Genomic DNA, 16995 nt, shown 5'->3' on the forward strand with positions numbered 1-16995 from the left:
ATTTTTGTTCATGCTGAATTTTTGAGTACAAAAATACTCAATTTGAGTGCAAATTACTTGAATAATTCTCTCTGTGTAGATATTTTACGCCACTGCCACGATAAAATTCACTGAATGCGACCATTATCTCATTGAAGTACACAAAAACATATATGGGGCATACTCTGGAAAACCGGCACACCAAAAATAAATTTTAATGCTATTTTTGGTAGGGGGTTGAGACGATTGCACCTTGAGCATACAAAGTTCTGAAATCAAATTTTGTGACGAGAAATGCTTGTACATTCGACTAAATAACAAGAAAAGTAGTAATAGTCGACGGCCTCGACTATCAGATACGCACTACTCAGCTAACAAAAATGCGCCACATATTGTTTATTCATATGGGCTGGTTACGAGATTTCACTAACACGATACATAACGTGAAACCTAGGTGGCGCTAGTGAAATAACCTATGCAACCGAATTTCTGTACGAATATATCTCCGTCCATCTCGCACTCTAATAAATTTGCTAATTATTTATTATTGTTTGTTTATAACTTTTTAATGATTGGTTTGATTTGAAAAATATTTAGCAAGTATGTTGGTATTAATAACAAAATTAAAATATGTGGGCGCTAAACGGGTTGAAGAGATTTGGGCGTTAAGTGGGCGTGGCGCCCTTCTGAAACCGGCACCCAGCGCAGGAAGCCCAAGAATCTGCATGCTTAGTCCCAAAATTTTAGCTCATAGTTTCCGAAATCTCAGCGTTTATACAGACAGACGGACATGATCAAGAATATATATACACAAGAATATGAACACACTTTCTAAAATTTTTCATTCTACCCGCTTCATCAAAATATTAGAGCTTCTCGCATACAAAGGCATATTCCATTGTAGCGTGCCGAATGAGATCCTTTTAGTTTTTATTTTTCAATGACTCACTTCTAAGGGTTTTCTTTTTACTTAAAAAATATCTAATATGAATAGTCTATCATCAAATTAATGTTGCATAGTCTTCGGCTATCTAAGTAAGCCTGAAATGTTTTACATACTGAACTGAAACGGGTTGCACATTTTATCGCAGAATATTTTCCAAACCGGTAGTTTTTACGACAAAAAGTGTTATACAAAAAAGGTTGAGAAAGGGAAAAATGGTTTAAAATTTAAAAAGAAATCGTTCATACCAATTTTGAGAAGAGAAGCAAAAAGGTGTTACAAAAAAACTATAACTTCGAAAATCCATAGAACAAAAGTGTTCTATCTCAATCTTCTTAATACACCAATAAAGTTTCCAAACAAAGGGACAAACATTTTAATTTTAGAAATCTTATTTTCCAAATAACTCTTGAACGGAGCATAGGATTTTAACAAGTGAGGTGTCATTCGACGCATATTCTCAGTAAGAATAAAACTAGGCATTTATCCCCTTCGTCCCCGACAGCTTCAATTTTGAAAATGTTTTACACATTCACCGCTTTTGCTCCCAAACTAACTGAAATTTTAAAAATCTTGGTATGCAATCCTTTTTGTTTTACCTTTCAATTGGTTATCACTTGATATGATTGAACCAACACTGCAGATTTTCAATTCTGCGGCTATATATATCAGTAACCTTCGCACAGACTCCTGGCACTACGTGGACTGTCGTCCACATTGATAAGTAATGACCCTGCGCACGTATCTCGCAAAAACATCATCAATGACGTCACAGCCAGTAGATAAAGTGTGAAATGTAAATAAATATGTAATGTAGATAAAAATCTATACATCGATGTTTCTATGCCTCTGCTCGAACGTGTATTGATTTTAAAGATGATTAGCTGAGAAACAGGTATCGGATAGTCGAGGCACTCCACTATGTTGGCCATCATTTTCACATTTAGACTAATTACGTTAAGAGGGCTTTCATCGCATTTCAAAATATATTTTCTACGAACAAGTCTGTAGCTTTTGTAATTCACAAGTTACGGGCGTACGAAATTTAGCTATTTATAGCTGCTTCCGGTTATCCAGGTTAATCCTGGTTTATGCAATCTCTTTAGTTTTTGCGTTTCCTTTCAACAGCAGGTTTTAATTTCTTTGTGTATATATAGCGTATATATTGCACACTCTTACAATGAACTTCGTCACTAGGTGGACTGCCATCCAAAATTATAATAAATAAATAGCCCAACATTGTTCACGGTATTTTTCCTTCCTCATAGTAGGGCTAATTCGCCAGTTAGTAAAGTATCTACATAAGTCTCACCCTTCGTAATATTAGCTGGATTATCATTTTTAAATTTTATGTATTGAAATAATTTAGCCGTGAGAATATCCCGTTCTTTTATTAATGAATAGGTGAAGGATTAGAATTTGCGATCATTAAAATACTTTAAAAATCCCGATACCCTTTTAAGTTCTCTTGCAGGTGTGTTTTTAGAACCCAAACAGAACAAAAAAGTAAAACGAGGCTTACAACTCGGCCTCAAAATGGAACTTATCACAACCCACAAGGCTTTTACGTGTTGCTAAAAAAGCAACTGCAAGTGAATGAATCTAGGTTAGATTGCAGTGACTTGAGCCCCTTCAAGCAAACCATAATGAGGAGCATGAGGCGTAACAGGAAAAGTATGCTTTAATTGGGTGCGGAAGGTGAATGGAGGACGAACCGCCCCCAGAAATAAAAGCCTCAAATGTGCCACAGTTGCTCATGGTATCTGAACTAAGTCCCAAGTATAAATGCCTGTCAGGACAGAAGTTCCACCAATTCCAGCCCATGTTATACAATACCTTTAAAGCGTCATTAATCAATACCTTGTAAGTTATAGTTCGCGTAAGCTCCACTACAATCTGCAAGTTGAGTCCTAATTCCCTAGCTTGTAGAGTTTCTCACTTTATGGGGTCGAAAACGGAATTTAATTTATTTGCAGGTCATTTTTATTTGAAATGTTACAGTTGTATTACTCGAAAATGTTCTGGTCGCTCACCCCATTCGGAGGTGATTGCGAAAAATGTACCTGACTACCAAGTCACAGTACATCGTGACACAATTAACTATTTTTTATCGTCTATAGGAGGCGTAGGCAGCTCTATGATTGACACGGGTCTGACGCATTATTGATTGCAAACAGAATGGGCACTACAGTCAGCCCCCAAGCCAAGTTGAATTATTAACTAGTTGCGGAGGCGGAATTATAGATTTTCCAATTGATTTTCCCTTGTCTTTCGAGGCTTTCTAGGACACCGTCCTACTTGGACGTAATCTAGAACGCGGAAAATTGATGACAGGACCTGCCCCGAACACTTCGGCTTATCTCCTAAGAGCGAGCTCCACCGTGTCACACAAATTCCATTAATATCAGAGCGCATTAGCATTATAGACCACTTCCGCTGAACAAATCCGCTTGCTACCGCTCCTACCTCCCACCGCGAAGCCCTTTTACGTGCCCATTCCCACTCGGCGATTAAAAGTCAACAGGGACTCGATGGGGAAAACCCGCGCAACGGTTCTCAGGGGTTGCCGCAAACGGCAGAACATTTCTTTGTCGCTCATCGATTTTTCCGCTCTTTGTTTTGCTTTGTTGTGCTTTGGGCCTCGCAGAAGGTTTTGGGCTCACCAATCCCCACCAGCCACAAGTTGCAGGCGCCGAAGGAACCGCAGTCCCTCCATAGGCGTTGATTCAAATTATTTAACTGGAGCAACCACCCTTCGTATTTGTAGCCCCAACAGCACTCACCTCGATGACGCTGTCGCTGCCCAGGCCGCAGATCTTGCTTTTGGCCTGGATCTGCTCCTGCTCCGGCTGGTTCTTCCGCTGCCTGCGCTGCTGCGGCTGCCTGCGGGCCGCCACTGCCTCCGCCGCCGTGGGGGCTAGTCGAAGGCCTCCTCCGCCTGAGGCGACGATTACCTCCTCGTCGTAGTCCTCGTCGAGGCCCAGAGACGCGGGCACGTTCACACCGAGAGCGGCCACATCCGCGTCCAGGTCAACGTCGATGTCGGCCGCCGTGTCCGGCAGCAGGTCCAAATCGCTGTGGAAACTCAGATCGAGGTCTTGGGGCAACTTGGCGTACTTATTGTGGTTTTTCATTGTTGCTGCCTGGCATGAGTCATGTGGCCGAGGCCGCGCGGGGATTACGGGGGCGAGAGGCCGCAAACCAAAACAAAAATAATCACACGAGCACAATCGATTTTTCCGCCTCGATTAAACGCGTCAACAACGGCCCGGAGGGTTGCACATCGTCGGGCTTTCGATCCGAACTTAACGGAACTTTACTCGGCAACGAACAAAACGTAAGTGCCAGCAAAACGTAAGCCACCGTAAGTGTCAGTAAAAAGGGAGATTCTGCTCTCTGCTCTCCAAAAAAGAGAATTCGCGTCCAAGTCGGCCAGTGTGGCCACGACCGAAGAAACATACCATCCCCGTAAAGGTACTAAATTTATATCCTTTAAAATACCACCCTGTTCAATCATAGCTCGAAGAGATGTTTTACAGTAAAATACGGAATTCACTAAAAAAGGATTCTACATGCTACAACACATTTTTACACTTCGTGTAGATGAAGAATTCATCAATTTACGCAGGTTTTCCATAAGTAATCTTTTTATTCTGTGATGTTTTAAATGACATTTGACTTCGAGCTAAACTGAGAAATGGCCAGACATTTTCGGATTTTTATCATAGTCAGCGTTATGAACCGAATTATGAAATAATAATAAAATATTTATTATTTTGTCTGAGAAGTGTTCGATTTTTTGCTGTTGGCTTTGAAATAACAAACAAAAAGAGTTCCGTAAAAGAAAAAGACCCTTTCAACGCAGGAAGAAGCTGATTTTATTAGCAAACCCATATAAATTTAATATGCAGCAATTGAACAACCAATAAATGCAAAAGAAGTTCTACGGAATTTGAGAATTTCAATGGTTACTATTCATGGTCATTCAAAGTTGAAGTTGTTGTAGAAGAACGAGTCTTATTATTCATTTCCCGGTTGATTTTCACACATTAATTCGGTTACAGTCTAAAAACAAGAGAAAACGCTATAGTCGATGGTCTCGACTATTAGACACCCGTTACGCAACTTAAGGGAGACCGAGAGGAATGGAGATATGCCCAAAGCACCTCAGCTTTTTTCACTATCTTCTTCTTTTATACCGCCAGTTGACCTACAGCTCCAACTTCTATAACTTTTTAATGACTGGTCTAATCAATCATTTTTGGCAGGTAAATAGGTATTGATAATGCAAATGTAGGCGCTGTTAATTTGTAGTTTAATAGTCGTACCCCAAGAATCTGCATGCCAAGTCCCAACACTCTAGCTCTTATAGTTTCCGAGATCTCAGCGTTCATACGGACATGGCTAGATCGACTCAGCTAGTGATCCTGATCAAGAATATACATACATATATACTTTATGGGGCGGAAACGCTTCCTTCTACCTGTTACATACTTTTCGACGAATCTAATATAATCTTTTACTCCACGAGTGCCAGGTATAATAACAGTTTAATCAATTATCTTGTCGCTAAACGAAGGAACTCGCAATATTTCTATAACGTTGGAATGGCGGCCGTCTGAACAAGGAAAGCGTTTTTATACCCGTTACTCGTAGAGTAAAAGGGTATACTAGATTCGTCGGAAAGTATGTAACAGGCAGAAGGAAGCGTTTCCGACCCCATAAAGTATATATATTCTTGATCAGGATCACTAGCCGAGTCGATCTAGCCATGTCCGTCTGTCCGTCTGTCCGTATGAACGCTGAGATCTCGGAAACTATAAGAGCTACATTACTAGGATTAGGCATGCAGATTCCTGAGATTCCTGCGCAGCGCAAGTTTGTTTCAAAAGAGTGCCACGCCCACTCTAACGCCCACAAGCCGCCGAAAACTGTGGCTCCTACAGTTTCGATGCTAGAAAAAAAATTTTTAGCTGAAATGTATTGTTCTCATCAATACCTACCGATTGACTTAAAAAAAGTTTGCCACGCCCACTTGAACGCCCACAAACCGCCCACAAACTTCAAAAAATCGTAAATATGAACGCGGATATCTCGGAAAATATCAAAGATAGAGAAACGGGATTTCAGATTTAGATTCCGTAGGCTTGAGCGCAGCGCAAGTTTGTTACGCGAATATGCCACGCCCACAAACCGCCCAAACCTGTGGCGCCCACAATTTTCGTGCTAGATAAAAAATTTTAACTGAAATGTATTGGTCTCGTCAATACCTATCGATTGATCTAAAAAAAACTTTGCCACGCCCACTCTAACGCCCACAACGCTTAAATCTGTCTACCGCCGGTAGGTGGCGCATTTGCTGCTTGCATATCTCCATTTTCCTTTGGTCCCTTTAGCTGAGTAACGGGTATCTGATAGTCGGGGTACTCGACTATAGCGTTCTTCCTTGTTTTAAATTTAAATTGTACCCGTTCAGCGACATGAAAAACTAAAGCGATCGGACTTATGTATAGTTTTCCAGCAATCGTGACCACCGCAAAAGCATTTTCTGCTTTACCTCATTTCGAGGTAATCGCTGTTAAAGTTTCAAGTTTCCTGCTTCGATAACCAGAGGAATCTACCTATAAAATGCTACATATATCTTCGGTGTGATTTATTGCTCTTAAAACTAAAAAGTAAAAGATAAAGGAATACGACAAAATGAACTTTCTTTAGCGCCTACAATTGTTAGATTTAAAAGATTTAAGGTAGAGAAACCGGAGAAGCAAAGTGTACCAATCTTTTAGTTTTAGTCCATTGCAAAGTTATGCAATTTAATTGCATTTTATACCATTTTCTAATTGAAACCTGAAAGTAAATTTGTCGGTTTGCATTATTTTTTGTTTCTTTCCTTATTTTATGACGCCTTTTTCGATTGAGCTGAAAAACATTTGCTTTACAACTTTTTTAAATCTTTTTTTTCGGCTTTGATATGTAACCACAATTTGGTCTTAACGTGCGGAAAGTACACATCGAAACAAGAAAAGTTTGGGTCTTATTATAGCGACTTAAAGTGAGCAGACAAGCTTGATTTAGATTTGACAAATCTCTTACACCGATCTCCCATTCAAGTTAAAACTGGCTCGTAGTTTTAGTGCAAAGCATTCCTTAAATCTGAAATGTCAGCTCTCCAGCTCGTATTGTTTCCAAGCTCACAGACATGGTTAGATCGACTCGGCTAGTAATTCTGATCAAGAATTTATATACCTTATGAGGTCTGAAACGCTTTCTTTTACCTGTTACACACCTTTTCCCAAATACGATATACCCTATTACTCTACAAGTAACGGGTATACAAAATAGAATAAAAAACAAGAAAGTAAGTTAACTTCGGCAAGCCAAAGTTTCTATACCCATGCAGGTCGTTACCGTGGGAGCATTTTATGTACAGAGAGACCGATTTTAGGAAAACTAAAACCTAATTACATAACCATAAGGATAATGTTCCATTTGAATTTACTACCGTAAATAAACAAAACATAACGGTCTTTGTATTATTTTGACATTAATTATCCGATCGTTCCTATGGCAGCTATATATGATAGTCGTTCGATTTTTTTTTATTTTATTCGAAATTCTGAAATATTAAAATAATGATAATCCCACGAGTAGAAGTAAATATGTCAAAAAACACCAAAGTTTGAGTTTGTTGAAAATGAGACATGGGTAGTCTCCCATTAAATAGCTAACTGAGTAACGGGAATATGTTAGTCGAGGCACTTGACAATAGAATACTCTCTTGATTAAATTTTAAAACTCTGCTCAGCAGAAAATTAATTGAATAAGTTGCGATATTTCAAACTTATTTCTGTGTTAAGAGTTGAGTTCCTTGAAAATGTATTCATTGCAACAACTTGTACAAAATTAATCATTTCTATAAAATAATAAAGAAATTACAAAATCTTGTTATGCGAACTGGTTTTGTTCATATCCTTTATTCGAAAGCTGCTTTAATTATTAATGGTGTGCTTAGTCCCTTTATAGTTAATATCATTTATGATTTCATCCACAATATTACTTAATCTTGCAATTGCATTGTTAAAAACCTAATTCTTATAGAGAAAAAGCATCGTTTTACCACAAAGAGTCCTTTGCTTTGTTGCTTTTCTTACATCTTGTTTTGTTGGATTCCTTAATTATACAAAAGTGTTAATGCGCAGCGACTGATAATTGCCGATACATGTTGCTGATGCAGAAAAGCCTCGAGACAGAATAATCGTGTAATCCGTTGGATTATACCCGGATGTAATCTTTACGAAATATCAAAAAGATTTCATTTAGCTATAAAATTGTATACATAAATATAAATACTGGTCACGTACGAATATCGCGTACTTTAGCAGCTTTGTCAGATGGTTTTGATCATAACTATGATATCATAAATGTTTCGTGCTGTACCAAATATGCCACGGTAATAACTAAATTAGTTGCGTTAGCTGTTAGCCATATAAGGCTTTAAGTACATTGGTTCGTTGTTTCCATCCTCCTAATCGTCTAGTTGAATAAATAAAATTACTGGCAACGTTTCGGAGTTTTCCCTCTAAAAGACACGCTGCAGCCCGTCATTCAATTTTTGGGACAGGAACACAAAGAGAAGGGGAATAAGTGAATATACAAATGATTGACAAGATACTACAGTGAGACTTTAGCTTCAGAAGCTTTTTTTTCCATAAAGGGGCTAGGCGGGGCTTGAGGCTTGGTCACCCTCTGTACTTATCGTTCGCATCAACTTAATATCCCCGGTCTTACGGCTCTATTAGAAAAATAATCATGGCAAGCGCTTAAGCGTAGCTTAGTCTACTCTCTACATAGTGGTTACTGCGACTATTGTTGCTGCTCTTGCAGCTGCTGTAGCAGTTGTTGCTTCGTCTCCGCTTTTACGGTCTTGTAGCGGTCCTTCTCCTCCGTGTTCTCCGGTGGCTCACACTCGAAAGATGCCATGGAAAGAGTGTTCTCATTAAGCACGGCGCTGTGTTGAAGATAGGCTATGACGTTGGGCAGCTGCTCGAAGGGACATTTCACTTTCTTCCACTCGTTGAACTCCATTACTTGTTTGGCCAGCTGGGAGCACTTTTCGAAATTGATATGATTGTTCGGCAGCCTGTTATAATAAAGATACGCGATAAGTGGTCTTACGGGTGGCACTACCAAATCTACTTACCGGTTGGAGCATCCCTCGTTTAAAAAGTACAAATCCTTAACAAATAAACTAAAGAATGGAATGATTATGCGTTCGCGTTCCTCAGTAGCGCCCTCTGAACGCCACATCGCAGCTTTGAGCGTAGAGCGATAGCTGTTAAAGTTCGATGTTGGATCCATTTGATGTTCCAGCACAGAGAACTTAGCCGTTTGCACCTTAGCCCACTGAGTATTAAAATAATATAGAATTAAGTCACAGATGAAATATAGTGAACACTTCAAACAGCTTACCGTCTTTTTGAGTCTGCCAATGGGCGCCAGATTTAGACCAGCTATTATGGCCATCAGACTATTAAAGTTGCCAATATTGAAGCACTCGCGGGCTGTCTCAATCCAATACTCTATGATGCGCACACGCTGCTTTTTTTTAGGGTACTGTCAGGGAAACATTGAAAAACATATTTAATATGTTAAGCTAAAAGCTGCTGCCCAGATCGATTTTATACTGTTTACCCACCTTGACAATCTCGCTGGCCGTCAAGTAGCTGAGCCGATTGAACCATTGCACATAAGACTCCAGGTTACGTGTTTTCTTCATATCGTTCAACGAACCGCTACCGCTACTCTTGCCTTTGATGCCCTCCTTGCTCCCATCCTTGGCTTGCTGCTGGTAATCCTTTGCAAAGGCCTGAACAAACTCCTCCGGCCCGATGTGTGACAAGCGCTCCAGCTCGATGGCCGTCAGCTGGTGGGCCAAGTGTGCACAGCTCGGACACATGTCCATGATGCCAAACACTTCGTCCGGCTGGGGAGTTGTGGAGATCGAGTTGGATGTGGAGGCAGAGGATGTGTGGCCGCTGGAGGAGGAATTGGATGTGCCGCTGGCCGAACCGCCGCCACTGGCCCCGTTGGCATGCGAAGAGGTACCCAGAAAAGTCTGGAAGGCATTGTGCAAATGATGATGGTGTCCGTGGTGATGGTGCTGCTGCTGCTGCTGACTCTGCGCCTCCTCAGAGCTAAGTGTCTGCAGAAACTCCTCATACTGCTCTAGCGAGGTCAGCCGGGAAACAAGCAACTGCAGGATTCGCGACACTTGTTTACCCAGCGAATTGTCAATGTAGACGCACTTCCTTGCTAGAATGCGCACCTGCTGCATCAAACGCTCATCTCTAAAGTCGTAAGGGAAGATCTCGATCCATTCCGACAGGAGTCTGATGCAGTGTTGGGCAGAGCGCTGTGTGCTCGTCCGCTGCTGGGGACGCGGCTCCAGCTCCGACGTGGGAGCTGCCGTTACCGCAGACCCCTTACGCTGCGTCAGCGGCGAGGCGGAGTTGATGCTGAGTTGCATGGGGCGGCCAGGCGCTTGTCCGGCATCGTCCACCACATCACCGCCGGCGCCCACATCCTTCTGCTGCTGTTCCCAAGTCTGCGAAATCTGTGCCAATAGCTCGTGGGGGCGCACAAAGAGCCTTGCGCTGAGAAGAAACGCGAAAACAAAGCCGTCGTCCGGGTAGTATTCGTGGGTGGGCACCATGTGGGAAATGAGCGTTTGCAGCGGACCAGAGTGTAGGCGGCCCTCACAGTAGACCAGGTGTTCCTCCTTAGCCTCTTTACTCAAAACCCGGCTTTGGGCCGCCCCATAGCTGAGCGGCTTCTCGGGCGGTTTTTCCGGCAGCGCGATGCGACGAAGAGTGGATAGCGACTCGTGGGCGTGGCAGGCGCTATTACTCCTCTGTGTCTTCAGATCCGGCAGTGTTTTGTGTGTAATTGACGTAGTCGTGGCACCTGATGCACCAGCCCCAAGTGTCGCTCCCACAGACCTTTCCTGCCCCTTGAGATTAAGGTTGATGTTAGCGCTGCCGGTGCTGCCGCTGCGCCCGTTGGTGGCACTGCTAAAGCCACCGTTGCTTGACGACATCTGGGCGCTGTCCAATCCTCGGCTAACGCACCTAAGCCAGCGATGAATGCCCGGAACGCATCGGGGAGTCGAGCGATAAGCTTCTGTGGGGGAAGGTCAAAAGATGGAGGATATTAGTCTAGTCGTGAAATAGCATGTTCGGGCTATTGTTTGCTAACTGTCAGTTAAAACCCATCTTTAATCGCTTAAAGAATCTCCTTTTATAGACCAACTCATTTGAATAATAAATAGACTCTGGTGTAAAGTTATTGGTCATAAATATCTAACATGGTGTTCAAAAAGATAAAGATAAATTAAATAAAATATATTTTTAGTATAGCATCACTTTTGGGACATCCAATAAAAATTACTTCCAGTTCCACTAATTGTTGGCAATCTAATGTTCGAATTGAGTAATGAACCTTTTTATTTTTTTATAATTTTGAAATCTTGTTTTTTGTAGGGGATCAGATGAAGAACTACTGAAACTGGAGAGCGACTAATCTGTTGATTTGATAGAAAATCAGACCTATTGTGGCTTATCACAAGCCAATGAACAGCGCACAGTCCCGAGTTCACAACGAAGAATTATAAATATTTATTAACAGAAAAACAAAAATACCCGAATATGGGTCAACAATATGCTCAGCTTGGGGTGTTGGGGGGGAGGCAGTGGGTGTGCGCAACGGGTGGTCCGAACACGTTAATTGAATTACCAAGACGCACAAGAAGGAGTCCAACCAAGACCATCCACCAGCTCACCACAAACAAAAGGGAAGGGCCGCATTTTCACTTTTCCTCCCATATTGCACGCTTCACAGTCAAGTGGGCAGAAACAGGGAGGACGAGGGGATAAATTATTAACTGCAGAGCAAACAAAATCAATTTTCAAATAAACGCCAACAACAACTGAACTCAGCCAAAGGCAAATTAAAGTCTATATTTATAACGTTTCACAGAATACATGGCCAGCAGAACAGCAGCAGCAGCAACAACTACATTAACAACAAACAAGTGGAATGCACTGCCCATAAAAGCTTAAAACAACAACTGCAAATGCAATAACAACAACACCATAATTTGTATACAAAACGAGGGTAGAAGAAGAAAAAGCAGAGGCAGCAATGACAGACGAGAAAACGCTAAAGCCGCCGCACAGTGGAGTTAATTAAATGAAAACAGTTGCGTGTTAAAAAGTCCAACATCTTTATAAATCCGAATTTCATTGAAGTTCCCCAGAAAGTATTTGAGTTTTACCTAATTTTTCACTAACTGGGGCGGAATCGTTGAGGGCGGACAAGACGTTTAGGCATAGATCAAGATGATTTTCTTATTTATCCTTCTACTTTTTGCAGTGCGGGTTGCTCCACTGTGCAAGGTGAAAGGAAGGCAAAGGCCGACGCGTGTGGAAATGCAGGAAAAGCCGAGAGGCCAGCAAGAAGTCAACCCAGCCGGGGCAAGTCGTGGAGAGAGAGGACGAGAGAGTCGATAAATGGGGCCGTGGCCGGGGCAGAGCGGTTCTTCCCAATCCAAGTGCGGCAAGGGGTCTAATTGGAATTGGCTTCGCGGAGCTTACCTGTCGCAGCTCCTGCCCCCGGGCATGCTGCAAGTGTCCTGGCCCGAGGTCCTTCGATCGGCGACTCTGCCCCGCAGGAATGGGAACAGGACGAGGAACACGCCCGCAAGGAAGCTGCGCTGCCGGGAAATCAGGACAGTCGAAAGTGGAACACTCGCTGGCGCTGGAGCGGGGGTGTTTCTGTGGGCGGGCGGTTTCGTTTGTGTGTGCTTGCACGGCAATTCACAATACGCGAAGTTTCGGCTCACCCCACCACCTTTACACTCGCACTCACACTCTCGCGCACGCAGATGCAGGCTCGCACGGACGCACCCTCACCCCCGCGGCAGAGGCACGACTGAGGCCGGGCAGCGGTTGCATATGGACGCCAGAAATTATGAGTTCGGCGGACAAACACTGTTTTTCGAGGCCCTCGGCGCAATTAATTTGCGACACAAAATGCACTGCGACGCTTTTTCCGCGGCCATGTACGCGTCTGAACTTGTCTGTGTGTATTGTGTATATACAATGTATGTACGAGAGCACCGACCGGTTTGTTTGCTACGCAGAGTTTTCCATCCACAACTGCGTGACAAAAAAGCGCTCGGAAAAAGGATCCGGGCTGCGAAAGACAACGCGAAACCACGGATTTAATGCCACCCAATACAACGGCAATTGCGTGATCACGGCTCGCCTTTCGCTTTTATTGCATTAAAAATGCGCTGCGAACCGAACGTCGCGTTTTGTTTACTATGGCTGAACTGCACGCGCTTACCAACACTGCCCGCGAGACGATTCACAGAACCAGAACTGCCAATTCGACTTTTTTCCCGTCAAATCAGGCTTTTTTAACGACCAACTGTGGATGAAACTTGGAGTTCGTAATTTTAATGGAGCTCCATTATTTATACCTCTTGCTTAGACATGATTGAAATACCCGCTTTTGAACGAGGCAATTCCAGAAACCATATGTAAAATCAGGAACGGCTATTTTAAGCGCCTGTGTGCAAGGGGTATTAAACGCAAGGACAAATTCTAGATTTGAATTTAAAACAACCCTAAAGTGTTGGTGTATAATGTTTAAAATGGGCCAACTAAATTAATTTTTGGGTATTATTTAAAATTTTGGAATTTGTATTGTTATCGGTGCGGCCACACTGGGGACAGACGTTTCAATATCTGGTAACACCGAGTGAAAAGTCGCAGGGGAAAATGGGATGCGAAAATAACTGAGTTGCAGGAGAGAACGATACCACAGGAGGCAGGGAAACAGCAGACGCCACAGGCAGCAGGACTCAGACGCATCTCCCAGCACGGCCGACACTCAAGTAGGACCTCCCGGCAACCATCGACCGCGTTTGCAATTAAATGGCAAATGGGAGTACGACCGAAGCGTCGGCGACGGCCACCCCTCAACAGCGGGTTCCCCAAACCGCGCAGCAGGCGCTCCTGACCGAGGCGGCGGTGGCCTCCAAGGAGTCGGCGCCCAGCTCCCAAGGGGTGAACGATCTCGTGGCGGACGTGTGTCTAAATGGTCGTGGCACGGACTACTCCAGCATGCGGGCCTCCACGTCTACGAGCGGCGTGGGATCGGGAGCTGCCTCCTCGTCTTCGTCCTCCTTCTCCTTTAAGCACTTTCTCAGCAGCACAGGCACTGTGACGGCTCCGACCAGCACGGTGACCTCGGCAGCCGTGCAGACGTCTACTGGCGCCCGGCCAAAGGTGCCCCAGTCAGCCTCTGCCTCCCACATGCAACCGCCAGACGTGAACGGCAGCAGTGCATCGTCCAGGATGAAGCGATCCCCGCGCTTCAGCTCTTTCGACTCGCAGGCGAGTCTGGCGGAGTACGCAGCCTGTGGGGGAGGGCCCTCCAGCAGCAGCGGCGGATCCCAGTCCCAGCACCGCTTAAGACCGGATCTTCGGCTAGGCCACGACGCCGTGCAGGACGCACTGGACAACGACGACGATGACCACGTGGCGCTGGCACAGGTGCGCAACACCAACAGGCTTTACGACGAGCGAATAGATGACGGTGAGTTCATGATGGGGCTTTTACGCGATTTCTCTAACTCGCTCTCCCCACTCCGTCAGATATTTTCCCATCGGCCGCCTCCAACCAGCAACCCGCCATTGGAACGCGCTATGTGCCTCGCTCCTACTCCAATTACGAGATGCCACCACACTTGCCGTGCCCCTCGTCCTCGCCGCGACGTCGGCCGTCTGGAAATCGCGATCAGCGCCCCACTCGACTAGTGCTGTCCGCCGGTCCCAAAATGAAACTGGACCTGCCCTTGGACACGTGCAACGGAGCGGGTGGCGCCAGCGGCGGTGGGGCTGCTGCTGCATCCGCCCTGCCAGACTTTGTGCAAGATCACTTGCCGGACGCTTGGTGCGGCGGTCAGGATGCCTTGAGTTCGCCCCCCAATTCGCCTCTCGGAGCAGCTGAGGCATCGAGCGGAGCTGTGGGGCTGCTGCCGTCTGCGCTTGCACCCAGGGGCCTTCCCAGTGCTGCCTCCGTCCCCGGTCCTCCCGGAGAACCAGCCACTGGCTCTACCGTTAAAATGCTGCCGGACTTCCTGTCTGATGGCCCCATAATTCACTCGTCTCAGAGATTAGCCGACGTGGCTATCGGGCTGCCCTCGAATTCCATTGACTCGCCTCCCCAGGATGCGGTCAGCACGTTGCAACTGTCGACACTTCGGCAGGAGAACGAGCGTTTGCAACAGGAGCTGCAGGAGGCTCGCGCGGAACTTAATGTCCAGGCCAGAAGAGCCAGTGACTTTGAGCAGCAGCTGCTACAGCTTTCAGAGGCCTCTCGAAGACGGGAAGCGCTGGCCACGACGACCAACACACAAGCCACGCAGCACCTGAGGCGACAGTTAGCCCAATTGGAGGTGAGTGCCCTTTCCGGAAATGCTAAATGACGATTCATTTACTTAAATGAATTGACGAATAAAACTTACGCTCCGATTGTTAATTAAAGCTCTACCGAAACTGCTTTAAAATGTAAGAAGTGTTAAAAAAAAACACAACAAAGACAATTTGTTATTATTTGACATTTTGAAGAATTTTGTCATTAACGGCGCTAAATTTTTAAATACAAATTTTATTTTAAGATGTGTTCCTTATGTCAAATTTTTACTTCGCTGTAAAACCCAAAAGCGTTGTAAGCCGAAGGAACTTAAATAGGTTTTAACTTAATCGGAACTAGTTAAAACCTATTTAATCGGAACTAGTTAAAACCTATTTAAGTTCCTTAAACTAACTTAAATATTTTGAATTCAAATTTTGGGCTTCACTTCAAACCCCTAAAATGTTGCGCAGTGTAATCTACCCATGCATTAAAATATACATACTGGTATTTAATAATTTATTTAATTTGTCAAAATACTTAACTTAATAACAGCTTGGTGACCTTGTATAAGTCGCCGCAAATATTTTAATTCTTACTACTCTTTTCAGGCGGAGCTTAGAACTCTAAGAGGCAGTGGCGTTCGTGATTGTGCCGCAGGTGGAGTCCCAGTGGCGACTCCTGGCAGAGGCACTGAGAGCGTCGCCAGCAGTGGTATCAGCACCCCGCGACCGTCCAGAACGCATAATTTGTCGAGGGATCTACTGCGAGCCGCCGACACTGCGGAACAGAACCTGAGGTAAGCCTCACCAAGAGTTGAAGAAAACCTACCTGACCGTCCATCTATCACTGTTCGCAGGCAACTGCTGACTGGCGTTGAAAATCTACGCCAGATGGCGGCTAACCTGGAACAGCCGGGCCAGCCAACAACAACGCCGCGGAGTCCCGACCTTTACACCGATTTTAACTGAACTGCCAGGGATCGACTCTTTGAAGTGGACATTATGCCCTAGCTCAGATTGGTTATTGTTGTTTGTGTAAACATTGAAGCCCACGCCGCCGCCTAGAGCTTGTTTTTAGATGACCCCACGAATGTTTTATGTTTCCGTATTATCTGTTGCATTGGGCTAAGCCTGGTCGGAAATGTCCGGGAGGAATGGGGAGGGGCAATGTGAGAATCAAAGCGCAAACTCGTGATGTTGGTTGATAAAACAAAATATATAATTCATACTTGATAAATCGATATAGCATATTCAAAGACCTACCTAATATCGACGGCTAATGTAAAGTACTCTACAATGTTAATTGTCTGCTATCCAAAAGAAGCTGCGCATCGGATACGGGATAAGGCAGCGACTAACAAGGAGCGATAAATGCGATATATTTTTTGTTAAAAACAAAGGGTTACCTGTGCACTTCAGTAGTTTGTGCTTCAGTACATAGCATACAAGAATTGAAATAAATTATTATGAGACAATCAGCTGTTTACCCACTGTGTGATAAACGTCCCAGAGCTTTCTAAACAGGCCCCTTAGCAGAAAGAGAACGCTTTCCTGCAGCCTTGGCGTTGCTCTTCATCTGATAGCGCTCTC

At 44.2% G+C, this 16995-nt stretch overlaps 3 protein-coding genes across 5 annotated transcripts in view; 1 reads left to right on the forward strand and 2 right to left on the reverse strand.

The window, feature by feature from the left end:
* LOC119555673 (calcium-transporting ATPase type 2C member 1) overlaps nucleotides 1-4257 on the reverse strand; it is a 45600-nt gene extending 41343 nt beyond the window's left edge. For both annotated transcript variants that reach the window (XR_005219907.1, XM_037867293.1), the window contains exon 1: nucleotides 3706-4257. Coding sequence is in view for 1 of the 2 variants with exons in the window: in XM_037867293.1 (XP_037723221.1) it covers nucleotides 3706-4056 (351 nt within the window). In the remaining variant the exon portion in view is untranslated. The remainder of the gene's footprint in view (nucleotides 1-3705) is intronic.
* A 3607-nt stretch (nucleotides 4258-7864) lies between these two features.
* Nucleotides 7865-13322, reverse strand: LOC119555675 (ras-GEF domain-containing family member 1B). Of its 2 annotated transcripts, none has more exons than XM_037867295.1 (5): nucleotides 12574-13322; nucleotides 9618-11098; nucleotides 9392-9535; nucleotides 9123-9325; nucleotides 7865-9062 (listed from the first exon to the last, which is right to left on the reverse strand). In XM_037867295.1, the coding sequence occupies exons 2-5, from the start codon at nucleotides 11016-11018 to the stop codon at nucleotides 8786-8788; spliced, it is 2025 nt and encodes a 674-aa protein (XP_037723223.1). In that variant the 5' UTR covers nucleotides 11019-11098; nucleotides 12574-13322; the 3' UTR covers nucleotides 7865-8785. The 2 variants fall into 2 exon arrangements, with proteins under 2 accessions (XP_037723223.1, XP_037723222.1); XM_037867294.1 differs by having other exon boundaries at nucleotides 9618-11101; nucleotides 12574-13321.
* Nucleotides 13323-13718: 396 nt separating this feature from the next.
* LOC119555676 lies at nucleotides 13719-16880 on the forward strand. The gene is made up of 4 exons (XM_037867296.1): nucleotides 13719-14584; nucleotides 14644-15446; nucleotides 16015-16202; nucleotides 16263-16880. The coding sequence occupies exons 1-4, from the start codon at nucleotides 13921-13923 to the stop codon at nucleotides 16372-16374; spliced, it is 1767 nt and encodes a 588-aa protein (XP_037723224.1). The 5' UTR covers nucleotides 13719-13920; the 3' UTR covers nucleotides 16375-16880.
* The last annotated feature ends 115 nt before the right edge of the window (nucleotides 16881-16995 follow it).

Source organism: Drosophila subpulchrella, chromosome 3L (genome assembly GCF_014743375.2).
Source record: "Drosophila subpulchrella strain 33 F10 #4 breed RU33 chromosome 3L, RU_Dsub_v1.1 Primary Assembly, whole genome shotgun sequence".
NCBI classification, from domain to species: Eukaryota; Metazoa; Arthropoda; class Insecta; order Diptera; family Drosophilidae; genus Drosophila; species Drosophila subpulchrella.